We start from the raw sequence: 25,116 nt of genomic DNA, 5'->3' as shown, positions 1-25,116 counted from the left end.
CACATACACAAACACACACATATGAATATTTGTTAACTACTCAGCGCGCTATTCTTGTATGGATTTATGCACGTGCGCCTCTATTTAAACATAATTATATGCCTTGCTTTTCCCTTATTTTCGAACAAATTTTACGTATTTGTTGTTGTTATCGAAATTTTCAATTTTCCGCTTCGCTGCTTGCACCTTCGCCACCGAGCGCACTATTTTAAGTTTGATATATATATTTATTTTCATTTTTACTTCAATTTTTAATGTGCATGCTCCTTCGTTGCAGTTGTTGCATGCATTTTAGACACACTTGCTGCCACATAGCAACGCCACAGCGTAAAACAATAACACATATTAATTACGAAACAACAATAAAATTGGCCAAATACACTCGTTCGATGTTGCCACTTCCGTTGCAAATGTACTGCGGCTGCTTTTCACTACCAAGCGCATTCGCATGCAGTTGCAAGGATATACCTTGCCACATGCAAGGCTCACCTCACTCATTTTTGCTACAACGCCACCCACTATTGGCACATTTTGTTGATACATACTTCTGTTTTTCTTTAAAATTACAGTTGTGGCGTGCCACCGCTACTCCAAGTGACTCACTCACAATTACTTATTCACCAATTTGAAACTTAGCCAATCAGGCAAAGTCCGCGACGACCGCAACTAAAATATCATGCCAATTTCCTGCCGCCATGACTTCGTACAAATCGCCTTTGATTTCTTAAGACACGCGCTCCGCGACACGATACAACGCACACCCGTCACCGTCTGCGAAACGTTTGAGGATCGCCGTCAAGGTGTGCACCGCCTTTGAGCTAGTCGGTCGTTCGTCTGGCATGCTACAGGTCCCTCTCGGCGCCGCGACAACTCACATCTCTATGCACTCACTCATTCCTTCACAGCCGGTGCTCACTTTCTTGTATTTTTCTTACATGCCTTACACTTCTCCTTCCCTAAAATGTGTCATTCGTGCAACCCCTGACGCTGTCTTGAGACTGTTTACGACACTCTTGCGTGTACTATGAGCGGTGTATGTATGTGTGTGTGTTGAGCAATAATCGCGTAAGATTTGTATGCTCCCTTCCACTCATTCTTGAGCAGCGTCGGATATAAAAAGTAGTCCTCAAAACAACGAAACGAGCGACTTACAACCCCTCTTCGTGTTGTTGTTGTCTACTATCTTTGTTGCTTTTGTGCACATATATGTATATGAATACTTGTATATGGCTTCCGTGTACTTGTAGTGGTTTTGAGTGGTTTGGGGAAATATGACTTATTCAAAATTCCTTCGGTTTTGCGCGCCAGCAACACGTTTAAGACATTGTTGAGGTTATGGGTGTGAGAGATTTTAGCGCTCTTCTTTGCGTGTATGTATATGTACATATACTTGTATGTAAGTCTGGCAACATTCTTATAGGAATCTCATAGGGAAGCCAATGCAATGCGACATTGGAATGCCTTTGAATGTCCAGTTTCGTATTGATCCACATACTTCTAAGAAAGGTGAACGGAAATATTTACTCGTACACACCCATACAGACACTGTCGTATTTGTATAGGCAAACAGCTGCATTCATAAACAAATAACCACCTGTGAAAATAAATAAAGAAGAAGAATACCTTATTTGAAGAATTTGTGATGCGAATGGTTTTCTTATTGTGACCCGGCCGCTTTAGGGCACATGACTTTAATATTGGATACAAATTTTTTGATATCTAATTTAGACTTAATACGTTGAGATTTCCACAAAGCAATCAATAGAAATATAAACTCGTTGCTTTTGAAAACTGATCATTTCTTAGTTAACATAAGCTTACCAATGATTAGGCAAACTCTGGCTTAGGTCTCGTAAGGAAAAACATAAAATATAATCAAATAAGAAAAGTTTTCCATACAAGAACATCATTTTTATCGTTCGATTGTATAACAGCTATATGTAATGTTTATCCGATCTAAACAATTTTTTCGGAGATTGTACCATGCACTGAACAATATTCCATGCCAAATTTCGCGTTAAATAAAGAGGTTTCCACACAAGAACATGATTCAGATCGTTCAGTTTGTATGGTAGCTATATGCTATAGTGATCCGATATCGGCGGTTCCGACAAATGTGTAGCTTCTTGAGGAAAGCAGGACGTGTGCAATATTTCAAACATATATATTTTGTAGAGTCTCCGATGTTTCCTTCTGGGTATTACAAATTTCGAAGCAAACGGGGTTTATACGGGGTATATAGGTATAGGTATATAGGTTATAAAAATAGAACAAAACAACAAAAATTATTTTTCATGAAAATACATGACGATGTATAGTAATTAAAAAACAAGTAAAGGAGGACTAAATTCAGGTGTAACCGAACATTTCATACTTTTGCAACTTCCAAGTATGAAAGCCGGAAAAACCTTCAGGTGTTGGCTAAACTTTATATTAAGAAATGTAGCGAAAAGATTCCATTTTATTATTCGACAGAATCGTGAATGGATTAGAATCAAATTTGGTTCATATTAACTTATTTTGAAGGTCACAGACTCACTTAGTTTTATTACTATATTTAACTTCCCATCACCCAAAATTATACTAAAATTATTGAGGACACAGAAATGGAAGGGCTGATGGCATTAATTTTTGACATTGCTCTGGTATAATTGAGAACTTATTTTCAAACAATTTCATATGTATATATATGGAGTAAAGTCAGCTGGACGTTTCAAAATCGTGAATATCAGTTATATGATACTATACAAAGATACACTGTTATTAGAAAAATACACTTTCTCAATTTCACTTAAATAACTCCTTCATTGGACAATATAGATGGTATAAAGTCAACTGGAAGTTCGAAAAGCTCTATACTAGGTATATGGGGGCTAAGGGAACGATTAAACCGAGTCAACCTATTTTTAAAACAAGGATCAAAAAAATATTTTTTCTGAATTTCTATAACATATCTCACAGATTGAGCGATATTTTCAGCAAAAATGTAAATATTAATTGAATATTTTAAGGATGAAAGCTTTCGCAATTGATCGGCCAGACCCGACCACTTAAATTAGAGTAGATTGGTAATGTTGAAAGTAAACATTTCGTTCGCAAAGCTCAGGCAAAAGTAAAGGCAAAACTGTTTAAAAATAGCACTTAATGAAGAAAAAAAATAATTTAATTTCTAATTTAAATCATGAAGAAGAGACTGAGTGGTAAGATATTTTGATAACCAATGCAATAATAGAAGATGTAATTTGGATAACCTGAGATAGTAAGTATTATCTAAACATTTACTAACACTGGGTGATTTCTGTAGATGTGTGGTTTTCATTGAGGTAATACTTTCTTCGGAAATGACATTTTTTGCAGCTGTTACTTGATTTATACTCAGTTTAGTATATGCCATTTTATAATGAAGAGAAGTATTTTGGAATAACGTTTGTGTAACGGTTGATTACCAAAATAATGGTTCGGTTCGCACGACGGATCGGGCGCTGCATCTAATATTCAGTCGATATAATCGCCCAACATATGGATAATGCGCGTCCTTAGAGACACCGTACAGCGTGCACCGAATATGCTTTTGTTTTGGGGTATCAGAGTATCGAAGAAGACCCTAGCGAGACCATCCGCCATTGCGCGCAATAATTGGAGCTGTGTTTATCTACTTTATGAAAGATCTTGTGGCAGGATCTTCAATTACGAGCTTACAAAATCCAACTCGTGCAAAAATTGAACTGAAGAAACGACCATCAAGCGCGTCGCACGTTCTGTGAATAGGCGCAAAACGAGATGGGCACCGATCCCGATTTTCACAAGAAAATTTATTTAGCGACGACGCTCGGTTTTGTTGATGTACCCTGTTAATATAAGAAATTGTCAAACTTGAGGCAATGATAATTCACAAGTCATTATTGAACCTCCTTTATAACCTCAAAAAGTCACTGTTTTGTCTGTCGTATGGGCAAAGGGCAAAGGGAATCATTAGTCCATATTCCATCAAGAAGAAACGGGCCATAATGTTTCGTGACCAAATAAGAGGATGTTGGTGTGGACGACCTTTGGTTCCAATAACATTACGTTACGTGCCATACAGACAACGGAACAATCAATTATTGAAGGAATTTTTGGTGAGCACATTATCTCGCGTCGTCGGCCTATAGGAGTATCTCTGTTAACAGATTTTGCACCTCGTGGCTTGTAAAAACTTTTAACCGAATGCATGGATATTGGTGTAGAAACAGTAGAATATAAGGCTTGAAAAAATTACCATTGGTCGAGAAACGCACTTCGAAATTTAAAAACTATGCTTGGGCAAATATCGAACTGGGTTATAAGGCCACTATACGTGCGTATTCTTACTTAGCTCATTTATTTACAAAAATTTTATTTTTCAATAAATCCTTAACTGTAGTTTACATAGAGTTCTATGAACAATACGTACAAACCAAATGACTCACTCTGATAACAGAGAGCCGAGTACAGAACGTAGAGAGGCGAGAATTGACAACGATGTAAAATGAACGGAAACAAGGAGACTAAAAATTAATACATTTTACTGAATCATACTCTATGGAATTTAGAGGTTTTTCTGGATATTCAACGCTATATCTAGTTGAAACCGGCCAGAGCTGCTTAAGGAATTGCGGAAAACCCACTTTATTTAAAGCTCTTATAAATTGCATCAATACCAAAAACAATATAAGAAGAGGTATGATAGATAATGTTTTCGATTCGCCAAGCGTTGAAAAGTAGTGAATCTAACAAACTATGTCAGATGCTAACATGTCTTCTGATGCATGAAATATAGTATTATGATTCTTTTTTAGTGGAGAAATTATTTTTTTTGCGTTAAAAAACTGATTGATATCAAGCCTTATGTTCTAAAAATACAAAACAAAAATAAAATTGTATTTTCATTTGTAATATGAACCATTCACAATAGTAAAAACTGCTCAAAAATATGCCAAACAGAACTTGGCAGCATTGAACATAGCGGCTATATCACAGTAAAGAGGTATCCACATACTCTCTTGTACGAATCCAACTTGTTAACTTTGTTGTTGCTTTTACAAGTAATTTTTTTGACATGAGAGCAGAAGCGAGCAGAAAAATGTCGAATCGAAGACAGCTTATGTCAGGCTTCACATTGTTTGCACTTTCTCCTTTTCTATCAACAATCAAAAATAATATCTAAGCAGTATTTTTAATTCGATTTTCAAACATATCTAAACTGCCCGAGATCTGACACCTCGTAATGCGACAGTTCCGGTATTCTCGTGCATTGGTAGAGCAAATACTGTTTCGCCTAGGTCTTATTATTTATTTAGTTATTTCAAAACCTTTACGCATCGTCTCAATACCCAATCCCGTCGTGCGCTCATAAACGTATTGTTATGTAAATCTCGAACACGCTCAAACAAATGCTACCACTAGTACGCAAATCAAACGAAACCGTGATTTGCATTTTAATCACTTACAAGATTGTCAAATGGGAAATCAAAATGAACGTCAAACGAAAAAATTATGTGTGCGAAACCAGGCTCCTGCCTGCATACTATGCCCCTTGTAGTAGCAACCCCGTGCATTACACAAGCTGACATGTGGTAAGTTAAAACTCAGAGAACATATGTACAAGTTGGTAAATATTATCGTTGCTATCAAGCTGTTGTAAAAGTAGTAAATTAAATATGTAAAAAAATTTGAATTGGAAATCACAAACCTTCGGCAAATGAGTGTTTGCCTGCATAACGAGTTTGTGCGCGCAGTGGTTAGGAACAAGACAGGCAAGCGCGCCTGTGTGTATGCTAACACATGTACATATCTATGATTGTATGCGCGCGCGCACACATCTGCAACGCAGCTTTCCAATAAAAAAGCGCGTATTGAAAAATATATGCAAATTGTTGAGAGATTAAAGCACAATCCCTTCGCGCACACGAAATTCCAGTTGGAAACGACAAAGTGTGCCCAACCCTTAACTACAGACATTACGTATGCTTAACGAACCGGTTACGCAGACACGTTCCGAAAAAACGCGACTTGTAACGAAATGCAATTACGTGCCGATCTAATGAGCGCTTAGAAAGCACCGCTACTTTTTCAACATTTTATTGTGCTGCTGAAGAAAACTCGTTGTAATGAACTTGCGAACACGCCGGCGCGTCGACGCGCTATAAATATGTATGACAGCAATACAAACACCTTCGAAATTTAATTGTATAGGTGTGCTGATATATGTGCGCGTGTATTTGTGTGTGTGCGCTTAACTCTTTCAGCTGAAAATAAACAAAAATTAAAACATTTATTTGCTTTAATTACCAAGCGACACGCCGCGGCATGACGCGTGCCAGCAAAGGTGAAAATTTCAATGTGGACTGCTTATTGTGTCGAATTTTCTTTTTTCTGTTTTTTTTTTCATCACTGCGCTAGTAGCAACGTCAGCTGTGTAGCCTGGCAGGCATGTCTCACGCGCGCGCATGGTAAAGAGCTCATAAATCCTGCAGTCAACATGAAGGCGCTACGCGTGCCATGCCACCACTGCGGATTCTGCATTCAACGATGGAACAGCGGCGTAAAACCGAACGACCCTCAGTATTTCCTTCTAACTGACGAGCACTTGGCATAGCTTCATTTTCACATTTCATGTCCATAAATAACAAAAAGTACACGAAAAATGCGCTGAAAATTAAGTAGAGTACAATACACTTACGCGAAACCTTCGTACACACATATATATACATATGCGCTTGCATGAGCCGTTGGAATCTCCCCAGGTAATTTTCACGTGTGCGTCACGTTTTATGTGATTTTCCGGTTCACTCATAATCTTTGGCGCTGCAACTGTGTAAGTGTGTATGTGTGGCGCCTCGCGACGCGTGCCACCGCTACTCGTACAACGCGGCACCGCAATGCGACCGACCGCCTCAAAATGCAAACGCGAACGCGCCGCAACAATGATAAATTGGCGAACGTCAATGCGGACGCAATGCGCGGCGCTGCTGTGATCGAAGGCGAAAAATGTGTGTTTGAACTATGCGCCACATGATAAATTGCCACATGCCACTCGCAGCACACAAAGCCATGCAACACCGCCACTGCCAATGCCACAGTCACTATTACGGACGGACGGACGTACTGAGGGTGCACTCTTAAGTGTTTGTTCCTTTTATTGCATGCAGTAGTTGCATGATTGCTCTGTTTCCATTTCTGCCATTTTTTTCCAGCTCCTCTTCGCTTTAATATGAAGGTATGTGCTCACATTACTCAAGTCGCTGTGGATTAAGAGTTAACGTTGCGCACTGCAAAGTTCAACTTTGTAATTGGATATCTGTACTGGCGTTCAACGTCCGTCCATCTGCTCGTGCGTATGTGCGTTCGTGCATCCAACGCTCCCTTCATACTCGCTGCATACTTAAGTGATAATCGAAAAGATGGATTTTGCACACGCATCCGCGAGAGAAGAATCATGAAAAATTACTTCATTCAGTGGGTGATTTTCCATGTGCAGACTCGTCGCCCGTTTTTGCTACGCGGCAAGCAATTCAAATGACGGATTTGCAGGGAAAATCAATGACAAGACTTTAAAAGAGTTAAAGAGCGTTTTGGGCATGCGAAAAGGGGAGGTTTTATACATCAGCAAGTTTGCATGACTTCTTATGTCAAACAGTTTTAAATTTGCTTGTAATTATATGTAATCAATCAATCAGAAATTTGATTCTATAAAAAAATCTGGTTTTATGCTGTACCTACTAAGGGTTAATTATAAAAAAGTTAAAATTTCTCTCGAAATGTTTTTGTAATTTACTATTTTATAAAATATTTAATATAATAACATAATGATAACATAATGAATTTATATAATTATAGTATTTTTATTTGGGTATGTCAAAAACACACGACAACATTTCGGGGTACATGTTAGGTACATAAATTTATACATATGTATATATAATATAAAGGACGCTTACAACTTTGCTAAATACTCGATCGACCTTTTTTTCCTGTTGATGGTGTAAGCATCGATTTTTGTCCAAAAAAAGGTCTCTACATGTTTTCAGCCCTGCTAAATGACTAATCAACTCTTCTGGGACGATGACGTTGGTTAAATATACTCTATATATTTATCATAAATTTCGATATAGCTCCGCCTGACTACTGACTTAAAATAGCTATTACCTAGAATATTGAGAAGCTGTCCTTTACATATCGTAAGATTAGAAACTATTTATTTAAGTTGCTTAGTCAGAAAATTTTATTAAATTGTAAGTACGCAAGCCTGCAAATGAACTTGATTTACTACTAATTCACATGCTTTTAATAGTTTGTAAGAATACAGCAAAGATTTCTCTCCGTCTCATAACCAAGAAGATGATTCAATGAGCAAACCAGAATAGACCATTGAGTTTCTGCTAAAAAATCATTAATTCCTTGGAGGTGTCAATAGAAATATTATATATTACATCCTTACGAATTCATGTACCGTTATTAAATCCTTACAAATTCATATTGTAAGGTATAACACATGGAAGACTAACAAGTAAGGAAGTTCTAAGTTCGGGTGTAACCGAACAATTTATACTCTTGAAACTTGCAAGATTCAAAGCCCGGGAAATTCCTTTAGGTGCCTGCAAAAAAATGCTCCCAGGGTTTCATTAAGCTACCTCACATACCATAACCAATCATATAGAGTAAAGTCAGCCGGATGATCGAAAATCCTGTTACTAGTTTTATTGGGGCTAGGTCAAGTTTTCGCCCAATTTTATCAGTTTTAAGCACAAAGATACGCTGTTATTATTTAAACACGCTCTCTAATTATAAGTATATAAATATAATAAAGTATAAAGTCATGCGGAAGTTCAAAAATCTTTATATTAGGTATATGAGGGCTATAAGAACTATTGATCCGATTCAACCCAGCTTTGACACAAAATCCTACTATTATTGAGAGTTTCATTTATTTATTTTATTAAATAAAAATTGTGTTATATGCGAAGTATGCGTGGTTGTTGTATGATTTCGCCCATTTTCGCACTGTAATATGTCAGAGGAACGTTATATACTGAATGTGGACGGTGCCATCCTCATCGTCCAATTTTTAATCACGGGTCCTATAAAAACCTCTCATACCATCTCGAGGGTAAAATTTAATGTATCTACTTTAAGTAGTTTTTAACAGTACCGCTATCATCAGATTTTTACACTGTCAGTAGAGGTGCTTAAGGGATTCGTTTTAAACGAATGTGGTTATTTGGCTTTAAATAGTTTGGCAGATATGTGCATTAAACCTTTTAAAGAGCGTTGACGCTTTTTATTAAGTGCTTAGTTATGACAATTTATAGTTTTCAATTAATGGCGTTTTGTGGACGTGACAGTGGTCCGATTACGCCCATCTACAAACTCCTTCTTACTTTTTTGCCAAGGAATACATGTATCAAGTTTCATTACGATATCTAGAGACAGACGGACGGACGGACAGACAGATATCCGGATTTGAACTCGTCTCGTCATCCTGATCCTTTATATATCTATCTCAATTAATTTTAAGTGATATAAACACCGTGTGGTGAACAACTATTATAGTCTGTAGCAACATGTTGCAAGAATATAAAAACAATTTTCGAATAATTGCATGGGTTTTACGAGATTATTGAATACTTAATGGAAATATGATAATTATGTCGACAGATAGAAGAGGTTAGACCATCAATCCAAATGAAACAGCTAATTATATTTACTGAGAGGTATACGATTTCAGATATTTTTTCTTCTCTCACTGGGAGGCTCTTACCTTTAACTTGTGTTGAAATACTTGAGTCTTACCCTAGATAGGATGCTCTCATGGAAGCCAATCATAGAGAAAAGAGTGATCTAGGCATCGATTGCGTTATACTGCTATCGAGGAATTATGGGAAAGAGATAGAATCCTAAAGTGATGTTCCGGCTCTATGAAACCGAAACAAAAAATATTTTATAAGATTTTACCTTGTGGAGGACACTCGAAAATACCACACTCTCCAATCAGTTGGAACATATTTAAAGAGCGGCTGTCATTATTTGTAGAGTACTAAGGACAACACCAGAAATGGCACTCTGAAATTCTCTACTACTTTGATTGCATCCCTGACATTTTAGACCACTGGCATTGGAACATGTATCTCGTCGGAGATTACGGCTTTACTTGAAGTACCTTTTTGTATTTGGAGCGAAGTAATATAAATCAACAAGCAAGATAAAAAAGGAGAGCTCTCTAAATTCACAACTCTATGAAAATGTTTTTTGTCTAAGCCAGAGCTCTTCACTGGTTCATTGACACTGCGCGCAAATCGAATCGATAAAAAAAATTTAAAATCACTTTCCTTAAACTTTTGTGAATCTTGGCTAAAAAAAAAAAATAAAATTCGCTAGAGGCTCTAAAGGTCATCCCATCCGAGGCTTTAAATAAATGTCAGCATGCTTTTTTTGAGACGATAATAAAAATTTGTATTAAAATAAGTGAAAATATTGTGCGGTTCAAAAAAATTAAAAACATAGTTCAATCATTTGATTAACGCATTATGTACATATTTACTACGATTAAAATAAGTTACAAAAAGATATACAAAAACTGGCAATTGCTAATTGATCTTATAAATATTGTACTTAGAATTAAATAACCCTTTTTCAACTAATTCTCATCCTTGAAAATATTATTGGAGAACTCGTGCTGCCATTTCTTCATCAGCGCTGGCATGTTGGCTTTCGCAGGCAGTGTGTGTGCCACATTGCCCACACCAAAGGGACGCAATTCATAGAGGAAATATTCCAAAACGTAGAACTCCTTCGGCTTAATGTAATGAAACGAAATGGCGCTGCGTGAACAACACTGCAAATTCTGAAATTCAAATGCGAAATAAATGAAAATAAATTAGGAAAAAAATCGCATTCAAATGAAAGAGAAAAAAACACTTCCTTCAATTGTTGTTATAAACACACTCACACCCAGACAATTTAAGCAGTTGAAGTTTATATAATGCTTGGCAGCGTAAACAAAAGCAATTTGGCAAATCTAACAAAATTAAACGAGTAATAAAAATAACAAGCGAGTAAGTAATTAATCTCCATTCGACAGTCGACAGTTGCAATTTCTTGCTCCACTACTCGTGCCAACACTGCTACCCAATAGCTACACTACACCTAACCTCACTACACTATACAAATACACTTTCGAACTCGTACACACACTCCGCTCTCTCACCACTCTCTGTGTGTTTCGTGTGTCCAACTGACCTTATCGCGTTTGTAGAACAGGTATAATGGATACCATTCCGACGTATCGACAGGTATCAGATGTATCGGCGCCAATGGATGGAAGCGTTCGGCGCCCTCATCGTCGCGCGCATCACCCGCCACAACGCCGGCATTCTGCAAACAAATGCCCATCTCTTTGTCCTCGGAGAGTTGATTTTGCGAGCACGCCGTGCTGTTGGCGGCAGCGACCTCGGCGAAGCGACGCAACGCGGCACGGCTGAGCACGTAACCGGCACCACCAGACATGTAACCCTAATTTCGCCCAAAAAAATAAAGGTACAAAAACAATAATAAAAAAAAACAACAACAATAACAAGGCATTACAAAAACACACAGATGAAAATAAAATGAAGGAATCAGTATTAAAGCAAATGCCAAATTTGTGCAAATATGTGAATATTGCGCGCGACAGCAAATATTGCGCAAGTATACATTTGCTTAGTATACATATACTTGCACGTACATTCATACATACAAATATATATACACAAATACATATATAACATAACTATGTATGAATGTGTAGCGCTGGTGTAAGGACGCGCGCTTGACTCACGCGTGCGTTGAGAGTGTGGGAATGGCCGTTGGGTGGTTGCTGACAATCCGTTGCTCGAGAAGTTAATGTTGTATGCGTTTAACGTTGATTTTTGGGAATGTCTGCAGGTACCGCTATGCTCGCTATTTTGGTTATGTTAGACAAATAAGTAAATATATGTGTGTATGTGTGATTGTGTCGATTGGTTGTGTGATGGCGTTTGCCAAGCAAATATTTGCCATTGGGTCACACGGTGTACACAAAGCTATTTGAACAACACACGAATCCTTTACGTTCCATTTTTGTTGGTTTTTATATGCCTGAGCCACGCTCCATAAATACACTTTTACAATTCATATTTTTAAATTTTGTGAAATTTACGTGAAACCAACTTCGAGCAAACTTTTGACTTCTCACATTAAACGTTTATTTAAGAAAGTTTTTAACCGGTCTTGCAACATGAGACCGAGCGTTGACATGATGTAAAATTCTTGAAGCGCGTCTCGTCGCAAATTACGGACTTTTGTCGGCAATCGCTCGCTTCAATTTGATGAGTTGTAGTCGGTGGCGTTCCCTAGTTATGGTTCATAACACGGCACACCCTTCTGATCCCACCAAATACTGAACACTATTTTTGCGTCATGAATATTTGGCTGTGCCGTTGATTTGTTGGCCTGGTTTCACATATGATTTTTTGCCTTTAGAGTTGCCGTAGTGGATTCGGTTTTCATCACCAATCACAATCGTTCTTCGTCTTACAAGTCAAAATCACCACTTTTAGTTCACCACGCTTCTTTTGGCTGAGGCTTTCTTTATATTAAAGTAATGAAGAAGAACTCTCCGCAAAAACACTTTTTCAGACACACAAGGACATAAGCTTTCGGACGCATGTTCGGAATATTGAAACAATATAATAATAATAATCAAATTACGCCATCTCTTGGCAAACCGCATGAATATAGTTAAACACCCAATATATGTATGTATCCATTTCTACTTTTTAATAAAAAAAATTTTAATTTCTCTCCCTACAAGGTTTTTTCAAGCTTGTATCAGCTCAAAATATTACAAAAAGGAGTTTTCCTCGATTTCCTGCTCGCTACCGTAAGTCCAGGCAATTTGTTTGAACCATTGGTATAGTTTGTTGGACTCGTTACTCTCCAACGCTTAGCGAATCGAGGACAACTATAGTTGAATTCAATGAGTATGTGGTGGTTATTAAATTGGTATAATCGTTTGCTATTCCATCTCTATTTGATTTATGGTAATCCAGTTTATTGCTTTTGTGCCAGTTTTGATTTGATTCTTTCTAAACTTTGAGTAAATGAAAACAGACATTAGTTGATGACTTCGTCATACAACTACTTAAATAAAACTACTTCTCTTTAACAAAACATAATCGTGTTCTCTTCATAACTAATTGAACGTTTAAGTAAAAATGTTGGTCACTTATGAACCTTCAACTTTTTCCAAACTAATGTAGCGCATCCTGTTTTCCATTCCATAATGTGCTTGGTGACGAACTCTACTTTTGTATATCTGATCTCTATTTCTGAGACATCTCGATTGCCGAACTTGAATTGCAAAAATCTCGATTGCTTTTTTTATTCTTTGATTCGGCATTCTACCGATAGTAAAGACCGCACAAATCTAGACAAGCCAGTGTACAGCTATTAAAAATAATTAGTACCTATATCTCGAAAGCAATCAAATTTTCTGCAGCTTTGTTTAAGGAAAATCCGCAGTTAGCTGGTACTCTCTGAAAATGTTTAGGCTTGTGTAGTTTTTCGACCTTCCGATTCGGCATAATAACCAAAAAGTGCGGTCTGTGTGAAAGGTTCCATCTTATAAGATAGCAATCGTTATATGGTCTTTAAACCATTCCCAGCATACTTCTTGCAAAGAGTCTGCTCATCCGAGCTTATAATCTGCACGATATATGTATTAGAAATCGTCACTGAAAAATTTTAATTAAAAATTTATTGTTCGAACAATATTGTAATATAGAACTGGGTTTCACGATGCAAACTTTTCAATCCCTTTTTCTAAAAGAGAAATTAAATAACACAATTACAGACATAATGATTTACCTGCTTAACAAATGGATGAAATTTACAACCGAAATAGACGGGAGCATCTGGGGAAAATTGATATAGAAACGAACGCAAATTCTCCATAATAAAGTAGCTAAAAGTTAACAGTAAACTAAAAACTGCGAAAACAAAGCACGCGCAACAACGCACCTATCATCATCGGCTTTGAGAAACCAATCCGCCTCATCCGCATGATGTTCGTATATATATGTGAAGGCCGCGCGTGTCTTGTACCACAAATAATCTCGGCCCTCGGGTACATCCAAGGTCACAGTATCCAAGAAACTGTCCGCTTTCGTGCTCATAAAGAGCAACTTATTGCAACGTTTACCCCAGGTGTTCCTTATATGCACCGCACGCTTCAAATGGTTCTCCGGCATTGTCATAATCCAGCATAACACACGAGTATTATTGAAAAGAAACTCCGGAAGTGTATCGGCATCCTGCGTCGGCGTTAGCGTCAGCGACTGTGTGGAATTTGTATAATTCTGCCGCACATTGTTGCTCAGTTGCTGCAACTTGACGTAATCCCAGAAGTCCGTGAGACGCACGCCAACAATCAAGCCAATCAACAAGCACACGATATTTCTAAAGAACATATTCGGGTACTTGTTTTCCCATTACAATGTGATTATTATTATATGTAAATAGTAAATCTTCACAAAATATGAGTAAAAACTGGATTCCCACTTTCACTCGCAATTGCAATGTAATCTTTTTGAGTGTAACACCAGCATAAACAACAGCAGCAGCGAAGACGTAAGTCCAGCCACCTTTCATTCACATTATTTTAGCGATCGACCGAACAACAGTAAATACGAAGGCTATAAACCGTGCCGATACAATCGAACCAACTTGTGGTCCAGCTGAAAGTCAACTGAGTCATTTGATGATGTGATCATCTCAAGTATTTCGTCTTAAAGTTTTCGTTCGCTCTTCGCGCTCAGCCCATCGTTGACATTGTCATCAACAACTGAGAGCAGAGTTTTAGCTTTGAACTTGAAACGCCTAAAAATATCAGCGCGTCACATTCCAAAACAAACCAAAACTTGGCCAAAAATTATGGTATAATATGGAATGGCATGAAAGAGCGAGCAGCAATAACAGTTTGATACACACAAGCAAATACTAAACAAATAACATATTGCTCATTTACCCGCAAAGTTAAATTAGTGTTTCAAGCTCCGTTGAGCCAAAAACCGGTTCGTCTCAGTGTCGAATTTGAATATAAATAATAAATCACGAACATGCTTAATGTGAGCTGCATATAACGAATACCTAAAGAATTCTGACTAAAAATATATAAACAATCTACACATACATATGTATATGACAAATTCAATGCGGTCTCAGCTGATGGCTAATATGGACTTGGCCGTCAATCGAAAAGAAAAATCATATGAATCTCTACTATGTAACATTTTTTACTTCTGTAGTAAGTTCTATAGATTTCAAGGTCTGATTAATCTGATCTAGTCAGAAATAAAGTTGGATTCCAACCAGAATTCACAATATATTTGGCACACTCTCATATACAATAGAGTTAGGTTTAAGTGTATGAACACTAAAACTATTAATAACTTAAAACGCGAATCTAAAAACAGATTAGAGGAGTGAAATATCTACACTTCTTACACTTCGTTTTATCTGTAGAAATACGAAAATCTCATATCACATTTTTAAATTACGGTAGCGCCAGACAGATATACATATATACCTTAAACATCAAAACATCAAAAATTGCCAAAATTCTCTGTCTTAAAGTAATAAATTCATTCAAGTTGATGAAATATCCAAATATATTGACTAGATTACTTCATTCACACGACAGTCGGGTAAATTCATTAAAGATCAAATTTGATCCCGACTGGTCATATAAAATGTGCAAGCAAACCAAATCAATGAATATTTATACTCTTGCAACTTGTTGCTACAGAGTATAATATTTTTGTTCATCTAACGGTTGTTTCTATCCGCTAATACTAATCGAGTTAGATGTAGTGTCATATATATATATATAAAGGATCAGGATGAAGAGACGTGTTGAAATCCGATTGTTTTTTGGCACCATAAGAAGTTCATTTTTATAAAAGGGTTTTGATTTTGCTGCAATCTCTGAAGAAATTATTCAGATTGGACCACTATAGCATACAAACTAACAACTATATGCAACAGAGTCCGATTTGACCAATTTATAAAGGTGTCATTGACTCCATAAAATGTAAACAAAGGGCAATTGTTAACAAAGGTTGTTGACTTCGCTAAATTTAAAATAGGTTGTGGACTTGGCTAAATGTAAACAAAAGGTTCATTGACCTCAAAAAATGTAAACAATAAGGTCATTGACCTCATAATGTAAACAAAAGGGTCATTGACCCCATAAAATGTAAACAAAAGGGTCGCTGACCCTAAATGTAAACACAGGTTGTTGACTTCGCTAAATGAAAAAAATGGTTGTGGACTTGACTAAATGTAGACAAAGTTGTGGACTTGGCTAAATGTAAACAAAACGTGCATTGACCTCATAAAATGTAAACAAAGGGGTCATTGACCTTGGCAAAATGTAAACAATAAGGTCATTGACCTCATAATGTAAACAAAAGCGTCATTGACTTCATAAAATGTAAACAAAAGGGTCACTGACTCTAAATGTAAACAAAGGTTGTTAACTTCGCTAAATGAAAAAATAGGTTGTTGACTTCGCTAAATCTAAAATAGGTTGTGGACTTGGCTAAATGTAAACAAAAGGTTCATTCACCTCATAAAATGTAAACAAAGGGGCCATTGACCTTGGCAAAATGTAAACAATAAGGTCATTGACCTCATAATGTAAACAAAAGGGTCATTGACCCCATAAAATGTAAACAAAAGGGTCACTGACTCTAAATGTAAACAAAGTTCGTTGACTTCGCTAAATGAAAAATAAAAAAATTGGTTGTGGACTTCGCTAAATCGAAAATAGGTTGTGGACTTGGCTAAATGTAAACAAAAAGTTTATTGACCTCATAAAATATAAACAAAAGGGTCATTGACATTGGAAAAGTGTAAACAATTAGGTCATTGACCTCATAATGTAAACAAAAGGGTCATAGACCCCATAAAATGTAAACAAAAGGGTCACTGACCCTAAATATAAACAAAGGTTATTGACTTCGCTAAATGTAAACAAATGGTTGTGGACTTCGCTAGATCAAATATAGGTTGTGGACTTGTCTGAATGTAACCAAAAGGTTCATTGACCTCATAAAAAATAAAAAAAGGGGTCATTGACCTTGGAAAAGCGTAAACAATAAGGTCATTGACCTCATAAAATGTAAACAAAGTGGCATCGACCCCATAAAATGTAAACAAAGATTAGAGAATTGGTTAAATGTAAACAAAAAGATACCCTGTGAAGGGTATTAGTGCTTCGGTGCAGCTGAAATTAACCTTTTTTTAGTTCAATATAAAGTTTTGCTATATCTGAATGTATTTTCCCTACTTTGATCTTTGCAAGTTGCAAGAGTTTAAAATGTTCGGTTACCTCTTTTTACTTGCTTTTTGCTAGATTCGTACAACCTTTTTTATCTTCCTTCCAGGACCTTATGTTAAATGGAATGGATGACATAAAATTTGTCTTTTGCCCTTCAGTTATCTGTTACAGCAGAATTCTTAAGGATTTGATGCGTGCAACCCGAGATTTCAAATAAAAATGTGTGACCTAAATATCACTCTCGCAGAAACATTTCTTAATATATCTCACGGTTTGGTTCCGCGAAACCTGTGTAACTTGTGAAGCACTATTTTATTGTGTTATCATTTATATTTCCGGTTGCTAAGATCCATCATCTTGCTTGTTAGTCTTTTCAATGAATCTTCTAATGTCTGTTTTGGTGTTGTCGGATAACTAATCCATACTAAGCATATATTATATTATGGCATCTCAGAGTATTTATCTGAGGCGGGAGGAAGCTAAACCTTCGCGAATAAAGTGGAAAAGTATTTTCTAAGGGTTAGAACTTCTTAATGATCCCATAGAAGTCAATTCAATTTTGTTAGCTATGTTTCGCATCCGTTTCAAATTGTTGAAGAGATTCTAACCTCTAACCTTGGCTAATTCACCAGCATCCTCGTTGCCTTTGTTGCCATGTAGCCGGAAACGTAAAATAATCGGTCTGGTAAAAATAAATTTGTATTATTAATTATTTTTTATTTGAACTGTAGGTTTTATTTAACATAGTTAGAATGATCTATTTATGTTAAATATACACAGTTTTGTGGGATATCTTTATAATTTTATATTGCCGCGCTCAACGCCCCGTACTTTAAAAAAAAAAACTTTAACAGACGATTTTCATAAACTTCTCTTGAGGCGAATTTTCAGCAAATCTTGGATGAAGGTCCGGACGATAAGGCGTATGCATAAGAACCTCCCAGCCAAGCTCCCGGAGCCACTGATAAGTCATAATCGGTCTGTGTATCCTGTCGATGTCCTGATGGAACACAGTTATTTTCCTATTAGCCAATGCTTGCTACTTCCAGGCGATTGCTTTGTTCAGACGGTCTAATTGTTGACAGTGTAGGTCCGCTGTAAGAGTTTGACCGTTATAGTAGATTATTTCCTGCCTGTCAACCACCAAATACATTGCAAAATCTTCCTGAATGTGTGGACTGGCCACTGTTTGCGCCGGCTCGCCACGATTCGACCACGACCGTTGTGCTTAACGTTATCGTAAATGACCCACTCTTTATCAGTAGTAAACATCCGCTTCAGAACGGGATTGATTTTTTTGCGATTCGCAGATTTAAATTCGATTCACGAGATTTTTTTATGCTAACTCGTGTGGCACCCATACATCGAACTTCGTTTTGTATTAAATCTTATTTAAATGGTTCCAACAGTTTTTTGTGCAATGTTTAGCTCATGATCAATCGAAACAGTGCTTACATGACGATAGGCCTCGACAATTTTCATTGTTTCTATACTTGATACTTTTTACAATTGACCTTCTAGAGCGTGGTGCATCTTTGACATCAAATTTTCCAGAACTGTCTAAAAAGTTTAGTTATATAGCGTAACCCGATCGCACTTATGATACGCGAGATACAGAATACTAAAGCCATATATTGGAAAAGCAAGAAAAAACGTTAACTTCCTTCATTTATACTTTTCAAACTTCGTTAAAACTTAATAAACCCCGTTCCGGGTATGATAATGAATTTCTTTTTACTTGACCTCTTATAACAGTTGCTCATTGCTCTGCCAAGCAGCTTCTCAACATGTTCCTTAACCACTCTGAACCATAGAATCTCTTTGCTATTTGAGTTAACAGAAAGAAAGGGAAATATTTTTGCAGAGAAGATATTCCATCTTGAATCCATCTGCATATGTACAGAATTGCGTAATTTCATTGCATTTCTTAAAAAAAATTAGCTTCTTCGAAAAACAATAATTCAAACATTTTAGTTTTTCCCTTCAAATATTAAAACAAAGTTTCTATTCATTAAATTTATTCATATTAAATATATTTATTAGGTATTAATTCTGTTGTCATACACATTTCAATATTCATTATTTATTATGCTTTTATATCCATTTTATTTATTGTTAATATTAAGCTAATTCCTCATTACATTATTAAAATATTTTTGTGTTTTTTTTCATTGTCATTTTTTTTTTTTAGTATATTTAATATTAACATTTCATCAGACATTTATACTGGTTCACCTATGCACATTCATTTCATATACTATTTCATTCTCTGTGATTTTAATAATTTTGTTTGTTGTTGCTTTTTGTTTTACTTTTTAATTTGCTTAGCGCACTTAGCTCGCTGTATAGCTTCTTTTTTCCTCTTTATTTTCATTAATTTATTTTATGTTTTTATTTAATTAATTTTTTGTTTACTATAGAAAAATGTAATAAACTGTTTGTAAGTTGGCTTTTTGTTGTTTTTTATTTTTGTTCTACTAATTTTACTTTATTTATACTTTGATTTGCATATAACTTCACTAAATTTGTTATAATCATTTGTTATTTTTGCTATTTTTTTTTTACTTACATATATATAAGTATGTATATAATCGTATATAGTATTTTTTATACATTTCATATATATTTTTTACTTATATTTCGTATATTTTTTATTTATATATTTATTTAACTTTTTTACTTATTTTGTTGTTGTGTATGTTCTTCTGCATTTTTTCTGCTTTGTTTGCATTTATTTTTGTATTGTTTAAATGCGTTTCAATAAGTGCACTTGCCAATTTGTTGTTGTTCGCATTGCCTAAACTATTATTTTGTTAGCTTTGCTGAATTCAAACGAAATTTTATAAATATGTGTGTGTGTGTGATTATATAAAAATATACAGCGGAAATTAATGATTTGTTATTGTAGTCTGTAAGCAAAATATGTTTGATTTGAGATTTTTGCAAATACGAGAATTTTTACAGCTATTCTGCTAATATAGTAGGTATGTATGTGTAATTTGTGCCTTTTAAAATTTAATAAAAAATTTTGTTACAACAAACGAAATAAAACTGTTGGCAGTTCCAAAATTCAGGTTATAATTTTATTTTCTAAAAAAAAAAACATTAATAACACTGTGCCACAATATTGAAGTTCATTTCTTGGCATTTGATAAAAAAAAAAGTTTACATATTGCATGACATACAGCAAAAATCTAGAAAAATTTGAACCATTAGTTTTCCTTCTGCCGCGTTTGGGTCTCGAATTTTTTTTGTTGCTAATTTTTTCCTACAACATACGCTCGATGGCGCTGTGGTGCAATTTTTTCAGTTTTTACAAGATTTTTGATATTTGGTGAGCTTGCATATAGAAATAATTTAGCAAATTTTGAACCATTAATCTAGTTATTACTGTTTTTGTGGTCACAAAATTCATTTTTAATGAAAATTGTATATATAACACATACGCTAGGTGGCGCTAAGGTGCTATTTTTGATATTTTTTTATGAATTTTCATTATTAGGGCTGAAAATAATTTTATACAACTGTTCTATTGGAAAAATTATTCCAGATGATGTAAAAACATACAAATCATTATTTTTGTTAGCGAAATATGTATATAATTACCGTTAGAATTTTTCACTACTTCTCTATGCAGGTTCACCAACTTAAATTAAAAAGGATTAAAATATTAAAATATTAAAATTCTCCTCGTAACTCTTTTCATTATTATGTTTAATGTCTCGTGTGTGAATATAAAATTTCATTTACTCTTGTTTTTATTCAAACACTTTTGCAACTGTGTAATATAAATTATAATAAAGTCAAATTATTTTTTATTACGTTGTGTGTAAAACATGCAATGTTTAAAATTAAACACGTAAATTTACAATATATATGTAAATAATCCATATCATTTTTGTTTTAAGCTTTAATTCACATATTATGAAAGAAAATAATATTTTATTTGTCATTTGAAAAAACTATTAAAAAAAAAACTATTTTCAAACCATCGAATTGCCACCATAATAATATATGTACATATGTACCTTCATCAACACTTGAGTAACATTAATAATAAATTTAGCACAATTTTACAGATATTCATTAATTTTGCTATTTCCCAAGCACTAAACAAAATAACAAAAATAATAATGGCATTAAAAAATTTAAACAAAAACTAATATTATGGGAAATTCATTTATGCACACAGCCTTAGACACTATTAATTTCATTTATAAAATATAATTTATGCAATGCAAAAATTAAGGTAAAAAATTAGAATTAGAAACATTTTATCATTTTTAGCAAATAGATAAAAAAAAAGACTTTCATTAGACATATATTTTTATAACTTTTTTGTCATTACTGTTTGAGTTCTTTTATAAATATTTTTTGAATTTATTTATTTTTTTGCTGACGTATTAAATAATAATTTTTACTGTTAAAAAAAATAAAATAAAAGTGCAAATAATAAATTTCAGCACCAAACAAAAATAGCGTTAATTTATTTATTTTTTTCTTTAATTTTTTACCAAAATTTTTTAAAACAATTATTATTTCTATTAATTTAATTAATTATTGTTTGTATGCATGCTTGTTTATGTGTGTGTGTGTTTGTGTTGTATATAGCGCATTTAACATAATTTATGCTTTTACATTTCAGCTACTTAGTTTAAATATTTCTACATTGTATTTTTTTTTCAGTTTTGTAAAACTATATATTTATATGTTTGCAGTGCTTACATTTAGGAACCTAATTTTTAGAGCAAACAAAAGCGAGCCGGACCGCAAGCGCACTAGCAGTATCAAACTTTTTTTACATAAAACTTTATTTTCATTTTTCCTGTTGTTGTAGCGGTATTAAGCAATCCAAAAATTAGTTGTAGAATGATGGGTTAAAATTTCTGGGTATTCACCCAGAAAAATCCAATAATCGCTGCTGTTATTGTTGTTGTTATTGTAGCAAGTTTTTTTTCGTGCCTTGCAGTGTTCAGCCTCACTTTTTTGTTGCATTGATTTTGCAGTTTAAAAAAATAAACTATTTATCTAGATTAAAGTTGCGTTAGCTTTACGATATTTTGTCGATAATTATAATTATTATAACTTTTATATGCATATATTCAGCAGTTTTTGTATTTGTTTTTTTTGTTTTGTTTTTTGCTACTTATTTATTTATTTAGGTATATACTTGTATATATTAGGGTTGCTATATATTTTCTGCATGTAATTTGATTACATTTTTTTTTTTAATTAATCAATAAATTGAATTTCTAAAAAAAGTAGTGAAATTATTTTGCATTTATATTGATCTTTGTCGAAAGAGAAAAGTACTGCAGCAACAATTAACGCTTAAGCTTGTAATAAAGTTAGAAAAAGTTAAGTGGTTGCCACAAGTCATGTTTATTTGTGTTATGCTCCCTCAACTGCCCGCTGGTAATTAGCGAAAAATTGGTGTTTCTATTTGCCATTCGGCTTATACTTATTGTTTGTTAGTAATAGTCCTGACTTCTGACATGCCACTACATTCATTTGTTATCATTTGTTACAATTATTGCTCAGCATACATTTTTCTCCCTAATTATATAAATATGTTATGTATATATAATATATATTTTATTTCTAATGCATTCTTTTTTTGTATTTGGAAAACTTTTGCAAAATGTTTCGTGTTGGCACGCCTTTACGCATATTTTATTGCAAATTTATATTTCTAACATTTTTTCTTCGTTAAATGCTACATTTCACACTATATATATGTACATACATGTATTATATACAGTGCAGATCCGTTACAAATCACGCTTATGTCTTACTTTCATTTCTAAATTTAACATTCAACTACAACAAAAAAATAAGTTCAGTTATTATTTAGGGTTTATTTCGCATATATTTTGTTTATTCCTGTTTATTTATGTATATATATATATATATGTATGTACGTATGTGTATCCCTAGAGTTTAAATTGCAGCGACTGTTTACATACATATTTAAGTTAGTATTTGTAATTTTATTAGTTGCTTCTGTTGTCCATGTTCTGCAGATTTTTTATATATAGTGTTTAACAACCAGTTCTAAATAGTGTATATATATATACATATATATATATATATATATATATATATATTTACATACATATATAAGGTAAGCAAATAGCTGTCACAAATTTTTAAATGTAATTTTTTTCTTCGAAGCGCTGTGTAGCAAAAGTAAATGTGTGTTATTATAAATATGCTCTTTTTTTTGTTAAGCAAAAAAATATTTTCTTTCATTTGTTAAAAATTTATTTTTTTCTTTGTCAAAACAATTTTTTTGTTAATGCTTAGCAACATGTAAAAATAATAATTTAGTCTCTTTTTACATTACTACAGCATAGACAAATGTTAAAAAATGTAAAAAAAAATATTAAAACCAATACATGCAATGTTAGAAAAACTATAACAAAAAAAAAATTGCAAATTCTTCATTACGCAGCAAAATGAAATTTAATTGCAATAAAATATTTATGCGTTTTGTTAAAATGGTTACAGTGCTCTATAAATTAATGATGCGTGCATATAATTGTAAGATAATAATAATAATAATATTTAAATAATTTTAATAATATTAATTATAACAATTTTATATTTTTATATTCATATAGCTTAGAATAATATTAAAAAATATATATCAATTATGCGTATTACTTTCATTTTCTTCGCCATTCATCATTCACATTTGACCTTTACGATTCACATTGGTGAACTACTTATATAACAGTCGTATACTTTCGTCACAACTGAATGTCTGCAAAATTTTAAAGCATATTCAAAGCATGTACATATGTATTTTAACTTAAATTTATTATTAATTTATTTATTATTTTGTATAAAAGAATGCGTATTAACATGTTTATAAAAAAGAGGAACAAATGGCAATGTGTTTGAATAAAAGTAAAAGGAAAAAGTTATAAAAAATATTAAAGACATAAAATTAGAAAAAAAAATTAATGAAAAAAGAAACTCAAAAAAAAATTAAAACAGAAAAAAATAACAAAGAATATATAAAAAATTTAATTGAAAAAACTTTAAAACAAATATATATGTATATATATATAAACATTATATATAAAGAATTTACAAAAAAAAATATATAAAAGAAAATTTAAATATAAAAATATAAAAAAATTTAAAATATATAAACAAAATTTAAAATATATAAATAAATAAAAATTAAAAACATAAATAAAAAAATTAAAGATCAGTAAGACTAAGAAAAGATAATAAGTTATTAAAAAAATATATATGTATATAAAATAATAAAAATTTTAATAAAATTATTAACAAAATTTAAGGTTGAAAAAAACTGTAAAAATGTATAAAAATAATTAAAAACCAAAAAAAAAAAAAGAAATCAAAAAATATAAAAACAAAAACAAAATAAAACTTAAAAGAATTGAAATGAATATTTCACTGTACAAGCACCAAATCAACGATTTTTAGCTTTTCTATAACAAAAGTATTCAGCAAACAATATATTGATCTTTCTTTCCACATGCTCTTCACAAAACAAAACTATTTAATTTCATTAAATTGTACCAAAGAAACAATGTGTACTACCAAGTATAAACAAAATCGAACATTTTTTTGGCAGGTTCGTGATATGAAAATATCCTCTAACTTTTAATTTGTGTGTTTTAGCAAAATTTTTTATAATCAAATTTCATTATATCCATCACTACCTTAAACTTAGTCAATTATTTGTATACATTTAACGCTGG

General features: G+C 33.5%; 1 protein-coding gene across 1 annotated transcript; it reads right to left on the bottom strand.

Annotated features, from left to right (window-relative positions):
- Positions 1 to 10,528: 10,528 nt before the first annotated feature.
- Positions 10,529 to 14,811, bottom strand: LOC106620511 (glycoprotein-N-acetylgalactosamine 3-beta-galactosyltransferase 1). Its single transcript, XM_036359052.2, has 5 exons — positions 14,596 to 14,811; positions 14,056 to 14,513; positions 13,903 to 13,999; positions 11,257 to 11,529; positions 10,529 to 10,861 (listed from the first exon to the last, which is right to left on the bottom strand). Exons 1-5 carry the CDS (start codon positions 14,683 to 14,685, stop codon positions 10,655 to 10,657), a joined length of 1,125 nt encoding a protein of 374 aa, XP_036214945.2. The 5' UTR covers positions 14,686 to 14,811; the 3' UTR covers positions 10,529 to 10,654.
- Positions 14,812 to 25,116: the final 10,305 nt, after the last annotated feature.

The sequence above is a fragment of the Bactrocera oleae genome, chromosome 6, assembly GCF_042242935.1.
Source record: "Bactrocera oleae isolate idBacOlea1 chromosome 6, idBacOlea1, whole genome shotgun sequence".
Taxonomy (NCBI): domain Eukaryota; kingdom Metazoa; phylum Arthropoda; class Insecta; order Diptera; family Tephritidae; genus Bactrocera; species Bactrocera oleae.
This window is presented reverse-complemented; position numbering and strand designations above follow the sequence as displayed.